Source organism: Rattus rattus, chromosome 1 (genome assembly GCF_011064425.1).
Source record: "Rattus rattus isolate New Zealand chromosome 1, Rrattus_CSIRO_v1, whole genome shotgun sequence".
Classification (NCBI taxonomy): Eukaryota; Metazoa; Chordata; class Mammalia; order Rodentia; family Muridae; genus Rattus; species Rattus rattus.
Genome location: NC_046154.1, coordinates 12110621 through 12131338, shown reverse-complemented (window position 1 = coordinate 12131338; position 20718 = coordinate 12110621). Strand labels below are relative to the sequence as shown.

General features: G+C 50.2%; 2 protein-coding genes across 2 annotated transcripts in view; one reads left to right on the top strand and one right to left on the bottom strand.

The window, feature by feature from the left end:
- The window catches only part of C1H1orf127 (chromosome 1 C1orf127 homolog), a 28959-nt gene that overhangs the window by 3736 nt on the left and 4505 nt on the right, over window positions 1-20718 (top strand). The window contains exons 2-8 of the mRNA XM_032894585.1: window positions 5550-5650; window positions 8165-8263; window positions 11439-11563; window positions 12742-12885; window positions 18371-18409; window positions 19958-20095; window positions 20591-20675. Coding sequence (XP_032750476.1) covers window positions 5550-5650; window positions 8165-8263; window positions 11439-11563; window positions 12742-12885; window positions 18371-18409; window positions 19958-20095; window positions 20591-20675 — 731 coding nt within the window. The remainder of the gene's footprint in view (window positions 1-5549; window positions 5651-8164; window positions 8264-11438; window positions 11564-12741; window positions 12886-18370; window positions 18410-19957; window positions 20096-20590; window positions 20676-20718) is intronic.
- On the bottom strand, window positions 3432-4130 carry LOC116892723 (60S ribosomal protein L14-like). Its single transcript, XM_032894598.1, is given in 1 exon segment — window positions 3432-4130. A coding segment is annotated over 1 exon segment (645 nt). The 3' UTR covers window positions 3432-3485.

Genomic DNA, 20718 nt, shown 5'->3' with positions numbered 1-20718 from the left:
TCCAGCCCCCAACTATGTCTATTTTTGACCTGTCTATAAATACAGTCACAGAAAGGATGCTCCGTCATGTCTCGCTTCCTTCACTCAGCAAAACGTCCATCAAGTGGTACGTTGCTTTTTACTGTGTTCTACCATCTCCTACGGGGAACAGATCCAGTGTGACCGTCCATTGCTGTGCTGATGGGCGTTTGGGTGGTTTCCAGTCTGAGGAAACAGCCCTGCTCTGTGGACAAAATTATGCATAGTTTTTTCAGGACTACGCTGTGCCTGTCTTGGAACAGGTTGAAGAGGATCGATCCCTTAGGTGGTGCTGGCTTCAAATGTGGTTGCTGGGTTTGAACTCCCAGACTTCTGGGAGCAGGGAGTTTCTCAGTGGCCATGGCTCCTGCTGGGTTTCCCAGGTTTGCTGTCAGTCACGGTCCTTCTGAACCCAGAGCTATTTAAAAAATGTCACTTAAAGAGGTTGCCTGAGTTTCTTTCTTTCTTTCTTCCTTCCTTTCTTTCTTTGTTTGTTTCTTTCTTTGTTTCTTTCTTTCTTAAAGAATTATTTATTTAGTTTATGTATAGGAGTACACTGTAGCTGTCTTCAGACACACCAGAAGAGGGCATCAGATCCCATTACAGATGGTTGTGAGCCACCACGTGGTTGCTGGGATTTGAACTCAGGACCTTGGGAAGAGCCGTCAGTGCTCTTAACCACTGAGCCACCTCTCCAGCCCCAAAGATTTACTTTTAAAGACAGGTCTCCCTGTGTAGCTCTGGCTGGCCCGAAGCTCACGCTGGAGACCAGGGTGGTAGCTTTGTTTGCTAGAGTGCTTATCCAGAATGTACAGAGTCCTGAGAGCTGTCCCCAGCACTGCAGAACTCACAGAGATCTGCCTGCTTCCGCCTCCCAAGTGCTGGGAATACAGGTATGCACCACCATGCGTGTGCATGTGCGTGTATCCATGTAGGGTATGTACATGTAAACACAGGACTCCACAGAGGCCTAAAGAAGGTTTCAGGTTCTCTGGAGCTGAAGTTGTAGTTGTTTGTAAGGCTCCCAAGGTGGGTGCTAGGAACTGAGGTCCTCTGCAAGAGCAGGGCACACTGAATCCCTGGGACCTTTTGAATGCTAAGCAATTCTCTACCCTTAAGTGCACCCCTAACCTCGTAGGATGTTCTGTTGCTGTTTGTTTATTGTAAGGTGGAGTCTTGCTGTGAAACCCTAATTGGTCTGGTACTTACTATGTAAGCCAGGCCTAGCTTACCATTGTATGCATGTATGTACATGTGTAGGTATGTGTACGTGTATGTGTGTAGGTACGTATACATGGATGTGTGTCGGTACATATGCATGGATGTGTGTAGGTATGTATACATGGATGTGTGTAGATATATATGCATGTATGTATGTATGTAGACATGTATACATGTATGTGTAGGTATGTATACATGTATGTGTAGGTATGTATGCATGTATGTGTGTAGGTATGTATGCATGTAGACGTATATATGTGTGTAGGTATGTATACATGTATGTGTGTAGGTATGTATGCATGTATGTGTGTAGGTATGTATGCATGTATGTGTATAGGTATGTATGCATGTATGTGTGTAGGTATGTATGCATGAATATGTGTAGGTATGTATACATGTATTTGTGTAGGCATGTATACATGTATGTGTGTAAGTTTGTATGTATGCATGCACTTGATCTTAGTCAAAAGGTTGAGAATTGATTTTGTCTGTGAGACAAGGTCTTAGTCTATAGTCCACTGTGGTCGGGAAGTCATAGGAATTCTCCTGCCTCAGCCTCTTCAGTGCTAGGATTATAAGTGTGAGTCATCACATCTAGAGTTGTAGCTAATTTATTAAATCTAAGAGTACTTTTTAGATTTATTTGTTTTATGTGTTTTGCCAGCATGCATATAGAAGTGCATCACATGTGTGCTGTGCCCACAGAGGACAGAAGTGGGAGTCAGGTCCCTGGAACTGGAGCTACAGATGGTTGTGAGCCAACACACGTGGGTTCTAGGAATCAAACCTAGGTTTTCTGCAAGCGCTACAAGTGCTCGCAACTGTTGACCTGCCTCAAAGTCCTGTGAATGTGGTGGAACATGCCATTGATTCCAGCACTCGGGAGGCAGAGGCAGGTGGATCTCTGAGTTTGAGGCCAGCCTGGTCTACAGAGTGAGTTTCAGAACAGCTGGGGCTACACAGAGAAACCCTGAAACATGAGGGATTATCTGCTTTCCCCACTTAGGGTTCTCTAGAACTTGTGGTCTACTTTATGACCAGACCCCAGTCCCTCTGGCTCTGGAGTGACCTACCCAACCATCTGCCCGCTGTTTGTCCCTCTGTCCCTCTGCACTGACCTTTTCATTTAGTTCTTTAAATGCATCAAACTCATTCCACATGCCTGTGGTCTCACACCTGCTGTTCCCTCTGGCTGGAATGCACCTCCCTGGATCGGAGCTCAGAATTCTTCGCTATCTCACCTCTGCTCAAATACCACAGCTCAGCGACGTTTCAATCTGACACGGGAACTCTGCAACGGGCAAAGAGAGTTATTTATTTATTTTTAACATTTATTTATTTTGGTGTGCATATTCACGTACCCACAGGTTACTACACACATGAGGGCCAGAGGGTAATTTTGCAGTCAGTTTTTCTCCTTCCACCATGTGGGTTCCAGGGATCCAACTCTGGTTGCCAGACTTGGTGGCAAGCACATTTCCCCAGTAAGCCACTTTACAGTCCCTCAGATTTTGACAGTTACAGGCTATGTCCAGTGGAAATGGCTTGCTTGGTGTAGACATTTTCTCTCTGACTCAACCTTCCTTACCTTAGTTTGTGATACTTTATTGTTTTTATTTACTGTGTTATGCGTTATACATATGTACACGTTTGTGTGTATGCACTTTGTCAAGGAGGGCGCACATGTACAAGAATGTGCAGTGGGGGGCATGCATGCTCTTGTGTGTGTGTGTACAGGCTAGAGGTAGACAAAAGTGCCATCCTTCATTGATCTCCACCTTATCATTTTTTTAAGACTTATTTATTATGTATACAGCATCCTGCTTGCATGGTTGTGTGTAGGCCAGAAGAGGGCGCCAGATCTCATTACAGATGACTGTGAGCGGCCATGAGGTTGCTGGGAATTGTACTCAGGACCTCTGAAAGAGCAGCCCGTGCTCTTAACTTCTGAGCTATCTCTCCACCCCTCTCCACCTTAATTTTTGTATTTTTTTGATTCATCTCCTTAATGCCTTCACATTATTATTATTATCATAATTATTATTATTGCTGGCGTTTTGAGATAGGGTCTCACTATGTAGACCAGGCTGGTCTTGAACTCAGAGGTCCGACTGCTTCTGACTCCCAGTTATGAGATTAAAGATGTGTGACTACCACACCATGGTGGCTCTATCTTTTTTTTTTTTTTTTTTTTTTTTTTTTTTTTTTGGTCAGTCAAAAGAACCTTTATTCTTTGTGTAGCCTCCTCATGCTTTCTTGCCGGCTGCCTTTGGAGCAGGTGCCTTCTGGGCCGGGGTCTTCTGACCCTTCTGACCTTTAGCAGGGGGCGCTGCCTTCTGGCCTGCAGCCTTCTGTGCAGAAGCCTTCTGGCCTGCGGCCTTCTGGCCTGGTCCTGTTGCCTTCTTGGCTGGGACCTTGGCTTTAGCTGCTGCTGCGGCCGCAATGGCAGCCTTAGCAACAGCGGCTTTTTTAGGAGAAGCTTTCAGGAGAGCAGCTCTCTGGAGTTTCTTCACTTCAGTCTTGATTATTCTGTTCCTCATTTTCTTTGCCTTCATGACTTTGAACCGATCAAAATCTGTCCTCTTGGCTTTCCTTTCTCTGGCATCAATTTTCTTGGCCCATCGTGTGGCGGCCCACTTTGTATTGATGTCTGCCTTCTCCCAAGCTTTCCGTGCATACTTCCGGCGCGCACTGTGTGGGAACTTGAGGATGAAGTCAGTGAGCTGCATGCATTTGAAAGGCATGGCCTGCCTCCTCACCCGAGTGCAGGGTCCATCCACTAAAGCCTTGTTTTGATCAATAACATCTACAATTGCGACCAGCTTTCCAGCATGGGGCCCAAAGGAGATGTAGGCCACTCAGCCAACCTCCACGAAACGCCTGAACACCATGTTGGCGGCGCTCAGCGAGAAGGGAGAGGGCCCGCCCTGCGGTGCGCATGTGTCCTATCTTTTTTTTAAGACAGGATCTCCAGGATCTCTCACTGAACCTGGAGCTCACCAATCCAGATAGACTAGCTGGCCAGGGAGCCCCTAGGAACCACGTGACTGTGTTTCCTGGGTGCCGAGGTTACAGGTGCACATCACCTAGGCTGGCTTGCTCCCATGTCAGGTACTTAATGAGGGAGCCGTCTGTCTAGCACTGTGTGGTACTTTAAACTGAGATTCCTAGGGCGTGAAGTGTGAAGATTCTCATCAAGGTGTGTGTGTGTGTGTGTGTGTGTGTGTGTGTGTGTGTGTGTGTGTGAGAGAGAGAGAGAGAGAGAGAGAGAGAGAGAGAGGAGAGAGGTGTTCATTCAGGACTTCTGCCTCCCTCTGTGCACTAAGCTGTTTGCACACTCATCCCAACATCCTGGAATCTAGAAAAAAATGTACCTCCTCCCCCTCCTCCCCACCTCCCCCTTCCTCCTTCTTCTCCTCCCCTTCTTCCCTACCTACTGGGTCCTCCTTGCCCCACCCCTGCCTCCCCCCTCCCCTCCTTCTCCTCCTCCTTCCCTACCTCCCCCCTCCTCCTCGCCCCACCCCTGCCTCCCCCTCCTCCTTTCCCCTCCTCCTTCCTCTTCCCCTCCCCCTCCCCCTCCTCCTCCTCTTCTTTTCTTCTCTCTCCTTTAAACTGGCTGTAATCTGCAGAGCTCCCTCATTGACAATGACTTAATCCTTAAATGTGGACTCATTGTAAAATCTGGGTCACAATGTTGCCTTTTGGGAAACTATCTTTTTCCATTGATGCTCTGGGAAATAGCTTCCCTCAGCATCCCCAGCTCCAGTCTCTGGGCCTCATCCCAGAGATGGGTTTCCTTCTTTAGTTCACGCTTGCTATGGAAGATCCCGATATTCATCTCTTTCTTCGCCTTTGCTGCTTGGTCGCTGTCCTGGCTACTGCCCACGGTAGAATGCAAACGATGTATCCCTGGGGCTAGGGTGTCATTCAGTGGCAGAGTGCTTGCTTAGCATTCTGGTGCCCCGGATTTGACCCTATGGCGGAGCAAAAATAAAATAAAATAAAATCCATATACACATAAATATAATCGACTGGATGAGCTGTAATTGCGATGTTGCACACCTGTAATCTGAGCATTTGGTAGGCAAAGGCAGGACGGATTCCAAGTCACAGGCCGGCCTGGGCTTTATAGCGAGGTTAAGATTGGGACCTTGGCTTAAAACACAACAAAACAATAATAATAGCAAAAAAATTTTTTTTGAAAGAAAACAAACCCAGAAGTGAGATGTAATTGTCTGACTGAACTGAGGCGGAAGAGGCAGCCCTCCGGGGCTGGGCACCCACTCCACGCCCTTCACTCTTCCGTGCAGGGCCGTCTGTCTGGCGTGCATTCAGCCTGCGGTGTTCCCATGGATCCTCCCCTTCAGGTCAAACAAGGACAGGCCTCACCCAGCACGTGGAGCTCTGACAGGTAAATCAATCACGCTTTTCTGGTTCGCTACAGGCTCTGGGCGGTCCCCATCTCCTCAGACTGATAACTACTTGCTGTGGTTACATGGAAGCCAGAAGGCATTCATAGCCCGCACACCAGCCTGGATGGATGGCCGTCCCTCCTTTCAACTTTGAGGCCAAGTGCTGGGCTTCCCAGGGACGGCTGGTGCCAGAGGCTGGACCAGGTTTCCTCTCAGGTCGGCACTTGTTTTGAAATATCTGGTGCAGGCTCATGCGCCAGGCTTGGCAGGGAGTCTTGGAGGCCACTAATTTGTTTGTCCTTTTTTTTTTTTTTTTTAAAGATTTATTCATTTATTATATATAAGTACATTGTAGCTGTCCTCAGACACACCAGAAGAGGGTGTCAGATCCCATTACAGATGGTTGTGAGCCACCATGTGGTTGCTGGGAATTGAACTCAGGACCTCTGGAAGAGCAGTCAGTGCTCTTAACCACTGAGCCATCTCTCCAGCCCTTGTTTGTCCTTTTCACCTTTGTTGTTTGTTTGATTTTTATTTTTTCGAGACAAGGTTTCTTTGTAGCCCTGGCTGTCCCAGAACTCACTCTGTAGACCAGGCTGACTCAGAGATCTGCCTGCCTCTATCTTCTGAGTACTGGGATGAAAGATGTGTGCCACCGCCTGGCTTGTTTTGTTTTGTGACACGGGGTCTCAGTATACAGCTCTGGCTGGTCTGGAACTCATTGCATAGACCAGGCTGGCTTTGAACTCGCAGAGATCTGCCTGTCTCTGTCTCCCAAGTGCTGGGATTAAAGGTGTGCACCACTGCACCAGGATCACTAACTTGGTTTTACACGAGAGTCCAGAGGAGTGAGAGACTTGTCTTCGATCTCCTGGCAAAGACTAATAGAACCCAGACTTCATAGAGCCTGGGGTCTCCGCTGTCAGTCACTGGCCACACAAAAGATAACTACGAGAGTAACGTGTGTGCCCAGCATTTATTCTGCGCCAAGCCCTATGTTGTCATCCTCTACCCAACTCCCTGCCTTAAAAAAAAAAAAAAGATTTATTTATTTATTTATTTATTTATTTATTTATTTATTTATTTATTTAATGTGCACTGTAGCTGTCTTCAGACACACCAGAAGAGGGCATCAGATCCCATTACAGATGGTTGTGAGCCACCGTGTGGTTGCTGGGAATTGAACTCAGGACCTCTGGAAGGGCAGCCTGTGCTCTTCCACTGAGCTACCTCTCTGGACACAAAGTGGTCTAGGGTTTTTATTTGTGTTGTCGTTGTTTGTTTGTTTTTCGAGACAGGGTTTCACTATGAGGTCCTGGCTGGCCTGGAACTCAACAGAGATTCACCTGCTCTGCCTCCTGAGTGATTTTCTTGACTCACGGTTGATGTAGGAGGGCACAGTCTAGTGTAGGCAGTGCCACCCCTGGGCTGTGGCCCTGGGTTCTATAAGAAAGCAGGCTGAGCAAGCTATGGGGAACAAGCCAGTAAGCGTCACCCCTCCGTGGCCCCTGCTCTGGCTCCTGCATGCGGGCCCCTGCTCTGACTTCTCTTCACGATGGACTACAACTGGAAGCTGGAATAAACCCTTCTTTTGGTCAGGTCATTTATCACGGCAATGGAAACCTAAGGCATATGGGTTCTGGGAATCTAACTCGGGTTGACAGGTTAATATGTTTGGGTGGCAAGGGCCATTATTTGCTGAGCCATCTCACTGGCTCCCACGTTTTACAAATTAATTTATTGTGTGTGTATGTGGATGATATACGCACCTCTCTGGGTATATGTGCCTCTTCACACATGTCGGGGCCAGAGGAGGGTGTCAATTGCCCTGCTCCCTCCTTTTCCACCCTATCGCTTGAGACAGGCTCGCTCACTGAATCTTGGCAGGCCCCCTGTCTCTGCACAGGGGTGAAAGTGTATATATAGCCACTCGTGGCTCTTTCCATGGGTGCCGGGACTTGAACTCAGATCCTCAGGCTTGCTCAGCGGGAGCTCATCCCCACTGAGCCATATCCCTGGCCCCCGGGTTTTCCATTATTCACTCATCTTTGAGAGAGGAGATGTGGCCGGGGCATAAGAGCAAGGTGAGGAGGGCTGGAGAGATGGCTCAGTGGACTGCTCTTTCAGGGGTCTTGAATTCATTCCCAGCAACCACGTGGTGGCTCACAACCTCCTGTAATGTGATCTTGGCGCCCTCTTCTGGCGTACAGGCATATATTCAGGCGGAACACTGTATACATAATAAACAAACAAACAAACAAACAAACAAATAACTAGCTATCAGGGGTGGGACCCTCAGGTTTGCCAGAGGAACTCTCAGACTGCAGGAAGGGAAGTAAATCACATCGTTCTCCGTCTCCTCATAAAACACTGGTTAGATGCAATGGCGACCCGTTTCGTAGCTGGTCCACCGCTGCAGGGTTGAAAGGAAGCCTGCTTACCCTTCCTCCTTCCCTTCCTCTCTCTCTTTTGTGTCCTCTCTGCCTCCTTAGAAGTATCTTTTCGTCTTACAGAGAAGGTCGAGTGCTTCTCAGACTACATGACCCTGCAGATCTCGAGGAGCCACGTGCCGGGTTTGAGGCAGTGGCTGGCTGGGGTCCTTCGCCTGCGGGGTAAGCCATCTTCTCAGATCCGGGTTTTCCGATGTTCCGCTCTTGACTGGTCGGAGATCCCCAATGCTTCCCTCACCCCAGGGCACAAGTGCGGCTTTCCCTGAAGGCTTCATGCTGGTTCCTTCCAGGGCCCCTCTGACCTCCCTCCTGCTTGTGCTCTCATCCCTTTTCCTCTTCTGGTCCCTACTTAAAATGGCCGGCTACCCTTGTTCACACGCTTGTCACCAGCGCCACCTGCAGGTAGTTGGGAGCAGGTACAGCCCATGGCTCTGGCGATAGCTGCTGTGTGTCTCCAGGACTAAGGACTCTCGGTTTCATATCTAGGAAACTTTTAACAGATATTTGCTTACCTGGGTCGAAGTGTCCATCAGGTGCTACTTTGCCCCTAAACGTGTGCATGCGCTCACGCTCACTTAAGAGCACGGGTCCACAAAACTCTGCTGCAGTGTTCATGTGGAGGTCAGAGAATAACTTGCAGGAGGCAATCTTTCCTTCAACTAAACGGGTATGAATTTGAACTCAAGTCATGAGGCTTGGTGCCAAGTGCTGTCAGCCCATCGAGCCATTTTGCTGGTTCACAATTCCTTTCTTTTTCGGGTTTAAACCTTTATGGCGTGTGTATGGGTGTTTTGCCTGCAGGTGAGTTTGTACACAGTGTACATGCATTCCTAGTGGGGGCCAGAAGAGGGTGCCCATCTTCTGGAACTGGGTTTACAGATGTTTCTGAGCCACCCACCATGTGTGTGCTGGAAAGCAAATCTAGGTTCTCTGGAAGAGCAGCAGTCAGTGCTCTTAACCACTGAGTTATCTCTCCAGTCCCTGGCCCACACGTCTTACCCACAGGAACTACCATCTCACACTTGGTGGGAGAATCTCATGCCTAAAACAGCCAAAAAGAGGGCTGGAGGGATGGCTTAGAGGTTAAGAGCACTGACTGCTCTTCCAGAGATCCTGAGTTCAAATCCCAGCAACCACATGGTGGCTCACAACCATCTGTAATGGGATCCGATGCCCTCTTCTGGTGTGTCTGAAGACAGCCACAGTGTACTCATATAAATAAAATATATCAATTAATTAATTAAAAAATAAAAAAGAGGGGCGACGATCACCTGAAGAAAGTTTTGAGCCATGAGCTTACCCATTGCAGAGTGGGAGACCCTCAGAAACTTCTAGAAGGAACCAGAACAGAGATAATGTGCCTGCGGCTTGAGCTCGCCTCCTGTTGTAGCTTTGATCACAGAGGCCATGAGTAAGACACCCAATTTTCCTCTTTTGTACAAGAATGAAGAAATTGGGGGTTTGGGGGAGGCTTCCCATCTCTGAGTGGTTTTTTTTTTTTCCTTTCCCTTCCCTTATATTTGAAGGAAGGGTCAAAAATATGCTGTGGCCCAGGCTACCCTAGATCTCTGTGCAGTCCAGGCTGACCCTAAGCTCATGGCAGTCCCCCTGCCTCAGCCTCCCAGTGCTGGAATTGCAGGTGTGAGCCACCACGCCTGGTGGATTCTAAAGTGCTGCCTGGGACTGGTGTGTCCTGAATCCTGGACTGGCCCTGGGATGGTCAGCCAACCAGCGATGCCTCTCGGGAGCTGGAGCAGCATTCGTGTATTAAAAGGCCACTTTTCCAGGAGAAAACGTGGAGGATACATTAAGCTGTCGCCTGTTCTTTGGAAAGCCATTATTAATGGAAAACAATAGATTAATAGTTTTAAAACGCTTGTTCAATAAGTAATTTTTATGGCTCTGGATAGAGCCCATTAAACATTTCCGTGTGTTATTATAAAGAAGTTTTAAGTGTAAAATCATAAAGTCAATAATCAGGGAATTAGTCACAGCAGCCAGCCACAGGCCATTAGTTTTAGGCGCTGTCAGAGACACCTGTGGCTTCGGAGGGAGACTGTGTCTTTTGCTCCGCAGCGCCAGGTGGGGATGCAGAAAACGACGCTGCCTGCTGCCTTCCATAAAGTTGAAGGGACAGCAAGCAGGTGTGAGCAGCGGGATGCAGGCAAATATTTACAAAGTGCCGACGTGAATGGGAGACTAAAGCGGGTCAATTTGCACATCCACGCTTAGACACTTTATTTCCCCAGCGATCTGCCTTTCAGAGCCACGGGCTCGGCCTTGATCTCCTGCTAAAGATAGCCGCGAAGGCTGCGTACTCTTAGAAGGAAAGCATGTCACCAGAGAGAGTCCCCCCACATCCAGGCTTCGAAAGCTGTCTCCTGCAAGGGCATGTTCGGCTCCCGTCAGCTGAGACTTAAAAAAAGAAAAATTACCTCAAAAGCGACGAGAGATAATTATGGAAACAGAAGGAATCTAAAGACGATAATGAAAACTACCCGTAATCCCTCTGCTCGGTGATATTCCTCACCCAATGAATGTTTACTTCTTGAGAGCCCGCTAGATGTGCCAGACCCAGCTTACTAAAGGCGCTAGGAATATGGCAAAGAACAAAACAGATAAATACTCTTGGCGCCACCGGGCCCGCATTTGAGTGGAGGGCAACAAGACAGTTGGAGTCACTGTCGTGTTTTTTTCAGCAGGCGAGGTCGTATTGCCTGATGCAGAAAGGCACCATGGGAGAGGGGCGGGGTTTGGAGAGCCATGATGGAGGCTCTGCTGGCAGAGACCTCGTTGACAAGGGGGCTTTACTTTTAAAGACTTAAGAGCGGTGGACCTAGCCAAGCAGGTATCTAGAAGAGAGCTCTGAGAGAAGACTCAGCCAGTGGAAAGGCCTCGGGTGCACCCACGACAGTGTTAGAAGTAGCAGGAAGGCCTGTGTGGCTAAGGCAGAGGGAGGGCAGTCAGAGGTTATGCGCACCTCACATGGCTCTCTCTGAGTGGAGAGTGGAGCGCTCTGGCACAGGCGTGAGTGGGACTCCATGAGTGGCTGGGGTCGAGGGTCGGGGCAGGGAAGTAGACTACAGTGGACGGAAGGAAGTAGAAACAGCTTCTGCAACCCAGGCTGGTCCAGAGCTGACAAGTGGCCGGGAGGGGAGCAGTCTGTAGTATGTCTGACAGAACCAACAGGCTTCTGTTGCTGTCTGCCTTCCGCGACTCTGTCTTTATCGTTTTCTGGCGCTCCAGGGTAGAGCAGCCTTGGTCCATTGTCTGGGTGTTGGACACTCCTTACCTCGCCTCCACTGTTCTCCCATGGTTCTGTCTGTTTCTGTCATAGGCACCAAGAGGTCCCCCAAACACCTGGATTCTCTTCTTCCCAAATGTGGTTACCTTTTGCATCCTGCTCATGAGGGAGGCTACATCTTCCGTGCACTGTACTCTGGCTGCTTTGTACAGAAAGAGGTGGGTTTGAAAAGCAACTTATGGGGTTGGGGATTTAGCTCAGTGGTAGAGCGCTTGCCTAGGCCCTGGGGGTCCCAGCTCCCAAAAAAAAAGCAAAAAAAAAAAAAAAAAAAAAAAGTCTGGAAAAAAATCACAAAAAAAAAAAAAAAAAAACTAAAAAAAAAAAAAAAAAAAAAAAAAAAATTGAGTAACAAAAAAAAAAAAAAAAAAAAAAAAAGCAACTTATTTGTTGTGCTGGGGTCAGAAGTCAGGGCCTCACGGATGCTAGGATGTCGGGCAAAAGTATACATCCACTGAGTTACATAGCCAGCTCCCTCTGTTGTTGTTTTGACACAGGGTCTCACTATAAACCCAGAGCTGGCCTGGGTTCATTAGCTGGGCACATGAGGCTGGCCTCAAACTCACAGAGATCTGCCTGCCCCTGCCTCTCAAGGGCTGGGACTAAAGATATATACCACTGCCTCTAGTTCTGTCCTCCAACCCCCACCCCCAGGTTTTTCTGTGTAACAGAGACCTGGCTGTCTTAGAACTCAATCTATAGGGGCTGGAGAGATGGCTCAGTGGTTAGGAGCAATGACTGCTCTTCCTAGAGGTCCTGAGTTCAATTCCCAGCAACCACATGGTGACTCACAACCATCTGTAATGAGATCTGATGCCCTCTTCTGATGTGTCTGAATACATAAAATAAATAAATCTTAAAAAAGAAAGAAAGGAAGAATGTTTTAGAACTCAATCTATAGACCAAGCTGGCCTGACATGTTGAAACTCTACTGTAGAAATGGCCCTAGGTTGTTTGCTGTGCCTCAACTGCCTCAGCTATAAAATGGGACCAAGGGATTTCTTACTGGAGTCAAAGGAAACAGGCCACAGATACTTGTATGTTGTCAGAGATGATGGCATACAAGCCTTTTTACGGGCAATCTTCCTGAAAGGTATAGCAGTCCCCAACCCCAGGGGCTTCCCTTGTGGGGGATGAACTGTCACAGGCCAGAATCTCCGGAGGTTGGTTCCCAGTCCCTGAGATCCTTCCACTGCTTCTTAGCTCTTCCACGAGACAGGCTTCCAGGAGGCCTGCATTAATCACGCCCACTGCTGAATAAAGGCCGACCTATAATTGTGGCTTATTAACTGCATTTTCTTCTTTTATTTGCGCGTGTGAATTTTTGCCTGGCTCCCAGAAAGCAAATTACAGGTTGGAAATCAGAATGTTTCGAAGAGGGGCGAAAAGGTTGAAGGAGAGCGATCGCTTCGTAATGAAGTGTCCCATGATTGTGGCAAGGTTGGGTGAGCAGAGCGTCTCCTGCCATCCCTCATTCATTCAGGTAACAGCCCTGGGAAGGCTGGGAGGGCCCCCCTGAGGTGGCGGTGGGGCATTCGGGACTGGCTTCCCTTCAAAGGCCCAGGTTGTGGTTCCTGAGCCTTGGGACGTAGCCCAGCAAAGCAGACAACTAGAGGCATGGGATAGGACCATTCTTTGTGCATCTTTGTAATGTTGACTGGGAGCCACCTTCCCCCAGTCTTTTGAGCAGTGAGGCCTGTGTCAGGATAAGGGGCGGGGTGAGTGATCAAGTCTCTGAGGCTGTGTTCTTCATGCCATTCAACCAACATCAAACCAGTATTTGTGTTTCTCTCCTTGGATTAAGGAATGTTGCTGGCTTGGTCCTCCCCGTCCTGTCCCCCAGCCCCCAGCCCCCACCCCATGTGTGTACGAGTGTGTGTTCATATGTATGGGTTTCCCGAGGACTGTGGGAGTCAGAGGCCAACCTCAGGTATCAGGTCTCACCCTTCACTTGGTCGGAGACAGGGCCTCTCACTTGTAGTAACTCCGTATGTCAGGCCTTCAAACTTCTGGGGAGTCTCTAGGCTCTACATCCTACCTTGCTGGAGGAATGCTGAGATTACAGATCCCAGCTACTGTATCTGGCTCTATGTGGGATCTGGCGATTCAAATTCAGGTCCTTACATTAAAAAAAAAAAAGACTTATTTATTGAGTTCATACATATGTGCATGCTGTCTTCATGCACACCAGAGGAGGGCATCAGATCCCGTTACAGATGGTTGTGAGCCACCATGTGGTTGCTGGGAATTGAACTCAGGGCCTCTGGAAGAGCAGTCAGTGCTCTTAACCGCTGAGCCATCTCTCCAGCCCCAAGGTCTTTACATTTTTTTAAGGCAAGTGCTTTATGCACAGAACAGTTTCCCCGGCTTTGGGTCCTCTTTGTTAACCTAGGTCACGTCAAAGATTCATAGACATCGGGGTGGCGGTGTGCACGGACGGTCTCAGGTTCCATCCCCAGCAGTGAGGAACAATGGATTTCAGATGTAACATCCCAGTTGGAGGGAACACAGGCCTATGGCATATTCCAGCTGTCTGCTGTCATTGCCTGGTAGCATCTTTGAGCTCCAGGTTCTCTACAGCTCTGGATCAGAGAGAGACTCGGCTGGGGGTGGGGTGGGGAGGGTTGCAAACCCACAGCAGAAACGAGTGTGCCAGACAGAGAGAGGAGGAAGGAATTGAACTCAAGCTTTCATTTCCTCAGAGCGGCTTCTCTTCCCACCCACCCTGCTGTGTGAGGCGTGAACGTTGCTGCTTTCTGGTTTATTATTTTGGCGCTAAGGACGGAGCTCAGGACTTGGCATCTGCTAGGCAAATGCTCTACCAATCAATCATGCCCTTGCCCCTGCTTTGCTAACACTGTGACCCAGCTCACAGTAGGCAGGAGGTGCTGTCTACAGCCCCATTTTACAGAGTGGACAAGTAGGCAAGGAAGTGAGAGTGGCCGAGATCCCATAGCAGGTAGTGGCAGAACGGGGCTCTGAGCCTGAAACATGATGGCCCTTGGCAAGAACTAGAACCAGCTTTTCAGTGAGCAGCTGCTCAAGCTAGCTAGAATGTTCAGCTTTTAAAGGGAAACAGGAAACCTCTAGTTGTCTGTAAAATTATGACCCGTCCAGCAGGTCCAGTTATTCAGGGTCCCGAAGAGGGTCAAGGGGGGGGCAGAAAAGAAGGAGACCAAGCAAGGTTCTGTTGTCAAGGTCTCGTTTATTGAGAGGAATGTACAGCATTTAAAGCTCTGAAGCAGGAATTGAAGCAGGAACTGAAGCTTAGGGTGGGGGGAATACTGGGAAGTGACCAAGGACATGAGGTAAATCATTAAACTGCAAGATATTCTCCTTAGACACTGAGGCAACAGTCTTCCAGGGACAAGTTCTTTGAAAAGGTCAAGCCCTTCTCAGGAATCTGCTCAGGGCAGGGCACTAGCTTTGCTCAGGCTGAAACATCCTGTGATTGTTCCCTGAATCTTCCTGGGAGGGGCTTTTGTCCAACAATCTCATAATCTTACAGCAGCCATCTTAGGGGTGAGCCTCTGTGGCCATGCAGCCCAGAGTCACGTAGCCACCTTGAGCTATACAGTCACAAGGTGGCCAGGCCCAAATCCAATATGGCTCCCTACAAAATTACATCATAAAAAGCTGACCGGGAACGTAGCCCAGTGCTTGCCTGGCTTGTAAAGGCCCTGGACTCCTCAGCAAGGGAAGACTGTTCACTCTAGCCGCTGAACGGTGAGCAGTTGCTCACTTAGTTTGCTACCGGGGTCTCATGTCTCTCAGGCTGGCCTCAAACTCACTACGTATCAGAAGACTGAACTTCGATTCTCTTGACTCCCTCTCCCGAGTGCCAGAATCGCCAGTGTGACCCCGGACCTGGCTTATGCGGTGGTAGGGATTAATTTACGGCTGCCCGCGTGCTGAGAGAACACGACCCACTGAACCACATTCAGCATCCAAGAGTCTTAACTTACATTTTGTAAATAACGCACGGCCAAACAGGATGGTGGATTTAGATCAGGGTTTGATGGCGCACTTCTGGAACCCCACACTCGGGAGGCTAAGGCAAGAGGATTGTACGTTTGAACTCAGTATGGGGTACAGGGAAAGAGCCTTCCTGAAAGTGGGTAAACCCGAGCTTGGTTCTTGGAACCTGAGTGAATAGTGGAAGGAGAGACGTGACTCCTGAGAGGTGTGCTCTGACCAACCACCACACCACGACACGCTCAATAAATAAATAAATAAATAAATAAATAAATAAATAACCCAAACATCCAAAACCCCAGATGCCCAATTTTGCCTGATGACATGAGGAAGGAGGAGAGGAGGGGAGGTCCGAGGGAAAGTCCTGCTAATGTCAACTACCTCCATTTAAGAAGCATCCGGATACACGTGCCAAATGCCAGGCTCTCCGCTGGTGCCAAATGAGCAGATCTGAATGGACGTTAACCTTGTCTGCAGAGGGGCGTACCGTTCCACTCTCATCTGTTCTGGGCTTTGAGGTGAGAGTGCTGAGAGGCAGGAAGAGCTGAGCAGAGGCTGGCACCCCGAGCCTGTCCCTGCTCCCTGCAATCTTGTCTCTGGACGTCTCGGCTGCTCACCTTTAAGAGGCAGTGCCTGAAGCAGAGGGGTGTTTAGGTCCCACTGTGGTCATGTCACTCAGGGCGTTGCTGTTCTTAAAAGTCACAGGCCTAGGGGTTGGGGATTTAGCTCAGTGGTAGAGCACTTGCCTAGCAAGCGCAAGGCCCTGGGTCCAGTCCTCAGCTCCGGAAGGAAAAAAAAAAAAAAAAAAGATTAAAAAAAAAAAAAAAAGTCACAGGCCTTATCTTAAAGATCCCTCAGCATAGTCCGGGGCTGGTCGTTTCTTTTTACACTGGCCTGCAATTCTAGGAGCGGCCACCAGGGGGACAAGGTTGCCCGTGTCGTACAACAGTGGACAGAAACCTGAGGAAGGCAGAGCTAGTAGCCAGACAAACACCCCCTTTGTCCCTTTTGACCTGCCCAGATCCTCAGCGTCCTTCCCCAGTGTAGACGTCGGAGCCTACAGGACTCTCATCCCCCCTTGGGTAGAGTCGCGGAGAACCCGCTGCACGGGAGCAATGGGTCTCTGGTGCCTCGGGCTCCTCCGTTTCCCCTCCCCCGTCGTAGAGCCTCACCACCTCATCGAATTGACTGATTCATTCCTGGTGACTCCTGCAGCCGCTTCCATGGCTGCACCTTGAACTTGCATTAAGTTTTAATTAAAGCCGTTACACCAGCCTTGCCCTTGGCTAAATGCAGCCGTGGGCACAGGGCACATAGATATTTAATACTCTGCCTCTCCCTGCTGATGGCACAGGGTGCCCAAGGGTGTACCCGAGCCATGCCCTGCACACAGCGATCTGCGAGCTTGCTTAAGTGTGCCCACAAGCCCCGAGCGGGAGGCTGCGCAATAACTATTCATTGCCCTGGGTTAAGTGTACCCAGGGGCACCTGTAAACTCCACGCGGTGATTAGCGATTGCTCCCAGGGAAGACTACCCGAGGTCCTGCTGAATGTCCGCCGGCCCTAAATATAGTCTGCTCCTGGCCACTTAAAGGACGTGGTGGGTTTGGCCTGTGCGCTCGATCCCACTCTCTTTTGTTTCTTTACACAAAACTGCTCCCTCCGTGGAAAAGCCCAGCCCCCAGGGCCGCCCCGTTGCAGTAGTACCGGGGTGTAGAGACAGGAGGAAGGCTTTGGTGGCTGACCTGGGAAATGTGGAATCCCTTTGCCGTCTCGCCAAACCTCAGATGTCTTCCCCATTCCTCCCTTTCCGCTCCGACTGAAGTCAGTATACTCCCAAGGTGCGGAAATTACAGGCTCCTCGTGGGCAATGGTGGGGGCGGGGCCGGCGGGTACCTCTGAGGCCAGGGGCAGCACAACTCAGGCACCGACAAGGCTGAGAGGATGGGGGGTATCCCCAACCCCGTCCACCTGTCTCCGGGCCTGGAAGAATGGATTCTGTACGTGAGGTGGAAAGGGATGCAGCCTTAGGTGGGAGAGTCGTGATGGCCCTTTAGTCTTTTTTGGACTCAGTGTCCTTAACTTTTACAGGAGGAGAGGAGGAGGGAGTCACTCTCTGTTAGCCTTGGTCCTGTCCTGTGCCTCAAGCTCCCCCACCCATGCTTACAGCAAAGATAAAGGGAGTGGAGAGTGGGGAAGAGGAGAGCTGTGAGACGCTCAGTGGCTAAAGGCACTCCCACCCCAGCCTGACAACCTGAGTTCCCAGTCCAGGACCCACGCGGTGGAAAGAAAACAGCTGACTCCCCTAAGTGGTTCGCGGACCCCCTCCATGCACACTGCGGCAGGCAGGTGCGTGCCCCGCCCCCACACTGACACGATCAATACATAAATAATGTAGTGAAGGCTGTGTGGATAAGAGGACAGCTGGGCTCAGGCAGGTCCCTTGGCCACACCTCAAGGCTCAGGTGCAGGGAGAGACCAGCTGTGACTGGGCATTCGGAGCCAGAGATGACTGGGCATTCAGAGCGTGGTGCCAAGGGCGAGCACACCCTTCTATCTTTGCCCCTTCTTGGAGTCCGCAGAAGAGTGAGAAAGAAATGGGGGCCTTGAGGGTAAGATGAGGCAGGAGGACCTGGAAGAGGCCTGGGATCCACCCGATGTCTTGAACAGCGGGGCCATGCTGTGTACACACACACACACACACACACACACACACACACACACACACACACAGCCTCTACCTTGCCAGCTGTGCTCTGTGCTCCAGCTGCCCTGATGGCCTGCCTGGCCCAGGGCAGCAGCTGAGGTGACATTTCCCTAGATCTGTTGACACTTGAGTCCCAGAACATAAACGATTTTCTTGTCTTAATGAGTAAACAATGGGGCAGCCCAGCTCGCTCTCCCACTGGACTCCTGCTGAGGTAATTGCCCAGGCAAAGTCTCACTCACCGTTGCCCACCGCTTGCAGACGTTCCTTCCTCTCTGTTCTGCAGGTCTCTAGGCCCTGGCCTCCGAGGAGCGATGGTGGACAGGTAGGTGTGGTGAGGGCATTGTTCTGGAGGTTTCTGCTAGGCTCTGAGGCAGGAGGCTGTCACTTCCATGACCCTTTTGTGGAGAGTGTTCGTGGACAGTGTGACCTTCGTGGGTCTGGGTCTTGGCCCCCCTCCTGGTACCCTCCGTGCGGAAGTCTGAAGCTGTCTGGAAATACCTGGTGGGATTCTGCTGGGGTAGGAAGCCTCTGGGTCCTGCTGTGCCTAGATTCTCTCTGAAAGGTCCCCAGTGGCAGGAGCTGGCTCCTTTGCAAAGCTACCCATTCCTGTGGTACACAGTCTCTATTTCCCTCTCTCTCACTCCCCTCCTCTCACCTCCCCCCCCCTTTTTTTTGAGCTAGAATTTTCACTAGGTACCTACCTAGTGACTGGCCTGAAATTTTCTCTGTAGACCAGGCTGGCCTTGATCTTACAGAGATCTACCTGCCTCTGCTTCCTGAATGCTCGCATCAGAGGTGCATGCTACGATGCTCAGACCTTCCTCTTTCTTTTCTTCCTTCTTTTCTTTCTTTCTTTCTTTCTTTCTTTCTTTCTTTCTTTCTTTCTTTCTTTCTCCTTTCCTTTTTTTTTTCTTTTCAAGATACGGTCTCAGGTAGCCCAGTCTGGCCTTGAATTCACTAAGTAGCTGAGGACGACTTTAAGCTTTCAGTCTTCCTATCTCTTCTGCTGAGTGCCCAAGAGGGAATTGAGTCTCTCCTTCTGCATGTGTCTAGGTGGCTGAACTCAGGACATTAGAACTTGGCAGCAAGTGTTTTTTACCCGCTGAAGCATCTTGCTGTCCCCCACCCACTAATGAGTGTGTACCACCACGACTGTTTTTTTTTTTTTTTTAACAGATCAGAGGAATCAAACCCAGGGAGTGCTAGACAACCATTCTACCATCCGAGCTATGCTCCGTCCCCCAAACCCCTCCAGTTTCTGTTCTGAGACAAGGTTTTACTATACAGCCCAAACTGTTACTTCACTCATGGAAAGCCCCTCTCCTTACTCTCCCGAGCGTTGGGAATATAGGCACGAGTCACCGTGACACCAGGCACAGGCTCTTCTTCCCAATCTTAGGCATTCCCACAGCCACGTGGGGTGGGCCAGCCCCTCTTCCCCTCGAACCCCTCTGAGTCTCTGCATGCCGTTCATTCTGAAGTCTTCCCCGACAGCCCTGGCCTGCAGTGCGGTTCCTCCTTGCACCTCTTTCATCACCAGGCACCCATCTTTATTCAAAACACCAAGTGCCAGCCTCCCACTGCAGGGTGGCAGCGAGGGCCCAGGACAATAGGGTGCCCAACACGTTGGCCTGGACGGTACATAAGCTGAGAGGCTGGCCCTGCTCTTTGAAACATTGTTTCTTCGTGCTCTGAGCATCCCTGTAAGAGGTCTGCTCCCCTGAAACATAAGGGTATCAGTGTTTCTAATTAGCTGCCATCTCTCCGTGACCCTATTATCCTCCTGAGTGTCCTCCAAGTACCCATGCTCCTTGGCCCCAAGTGACCACGTCTCCCTCAGCTGCACTGTGACTTTGCCTTATCTCTTCAGAGGCCGTGGCTGCTGTCCCTTCGAGGGGAGCTGGTGGCTTCTCTGGAGGACGCTAGCTTGATAGGATTAGAGGTGGATATTGGCGCCACCATGGTCACCATCCAAAGCCCAAGACAAGAATTTCTTCAGAGGCTGGAGGTCAGTGGTGGATGGCAGGCTTGAGGGAGGGCTCTGCAGCCTGGCACCCCAGGGAACACTTTGTCACCCTGAAGTGCCAATTCACGTGTCCACCTGTGAGACTGGACAGATTTAGGCAGGCGGCTTCGAAAATTGGGCCCCATTAGCGTAAAGTGCACCGCTAGGCAGATGAGGGGCTCCGGCAATCATGTATTCAGCGAGTCCTGATCATGGTGGCAGGAGCGTAATTACCATCTCTTTAAATAGCCCAAAGTTGCCGTGTAAGAGAAGACGGCTCACATGACATTTGCTCCGAGCTTGCTTCCTGCTAAAAATATCCTGGCTAAATAATATTTCCTGGTTGCACCGGAGCAACAGGCCCTGGCCTGGAGTCTGACTCTTGGGTCTTTGTTCAGGGATGAGGTGGAAGGTGGGGTGGGTAGGAGGGGCACTTATGGAGGGAATGTGCCTCTGGAAGGAACAGTGGCCACAGGGGGGACCTTCCTGCTTCCCCAGGTGTGGAACACCTCCCTGGAGCTCCTGCCATTGTGGCTGGTGAGCGGTTCCTATGCCTACTCCTTCGAGGCCGCGTGCCCACTGGGTAAGACCCAGGGGTGTCCCGAATGCCCACCTCTCTGGCCTAA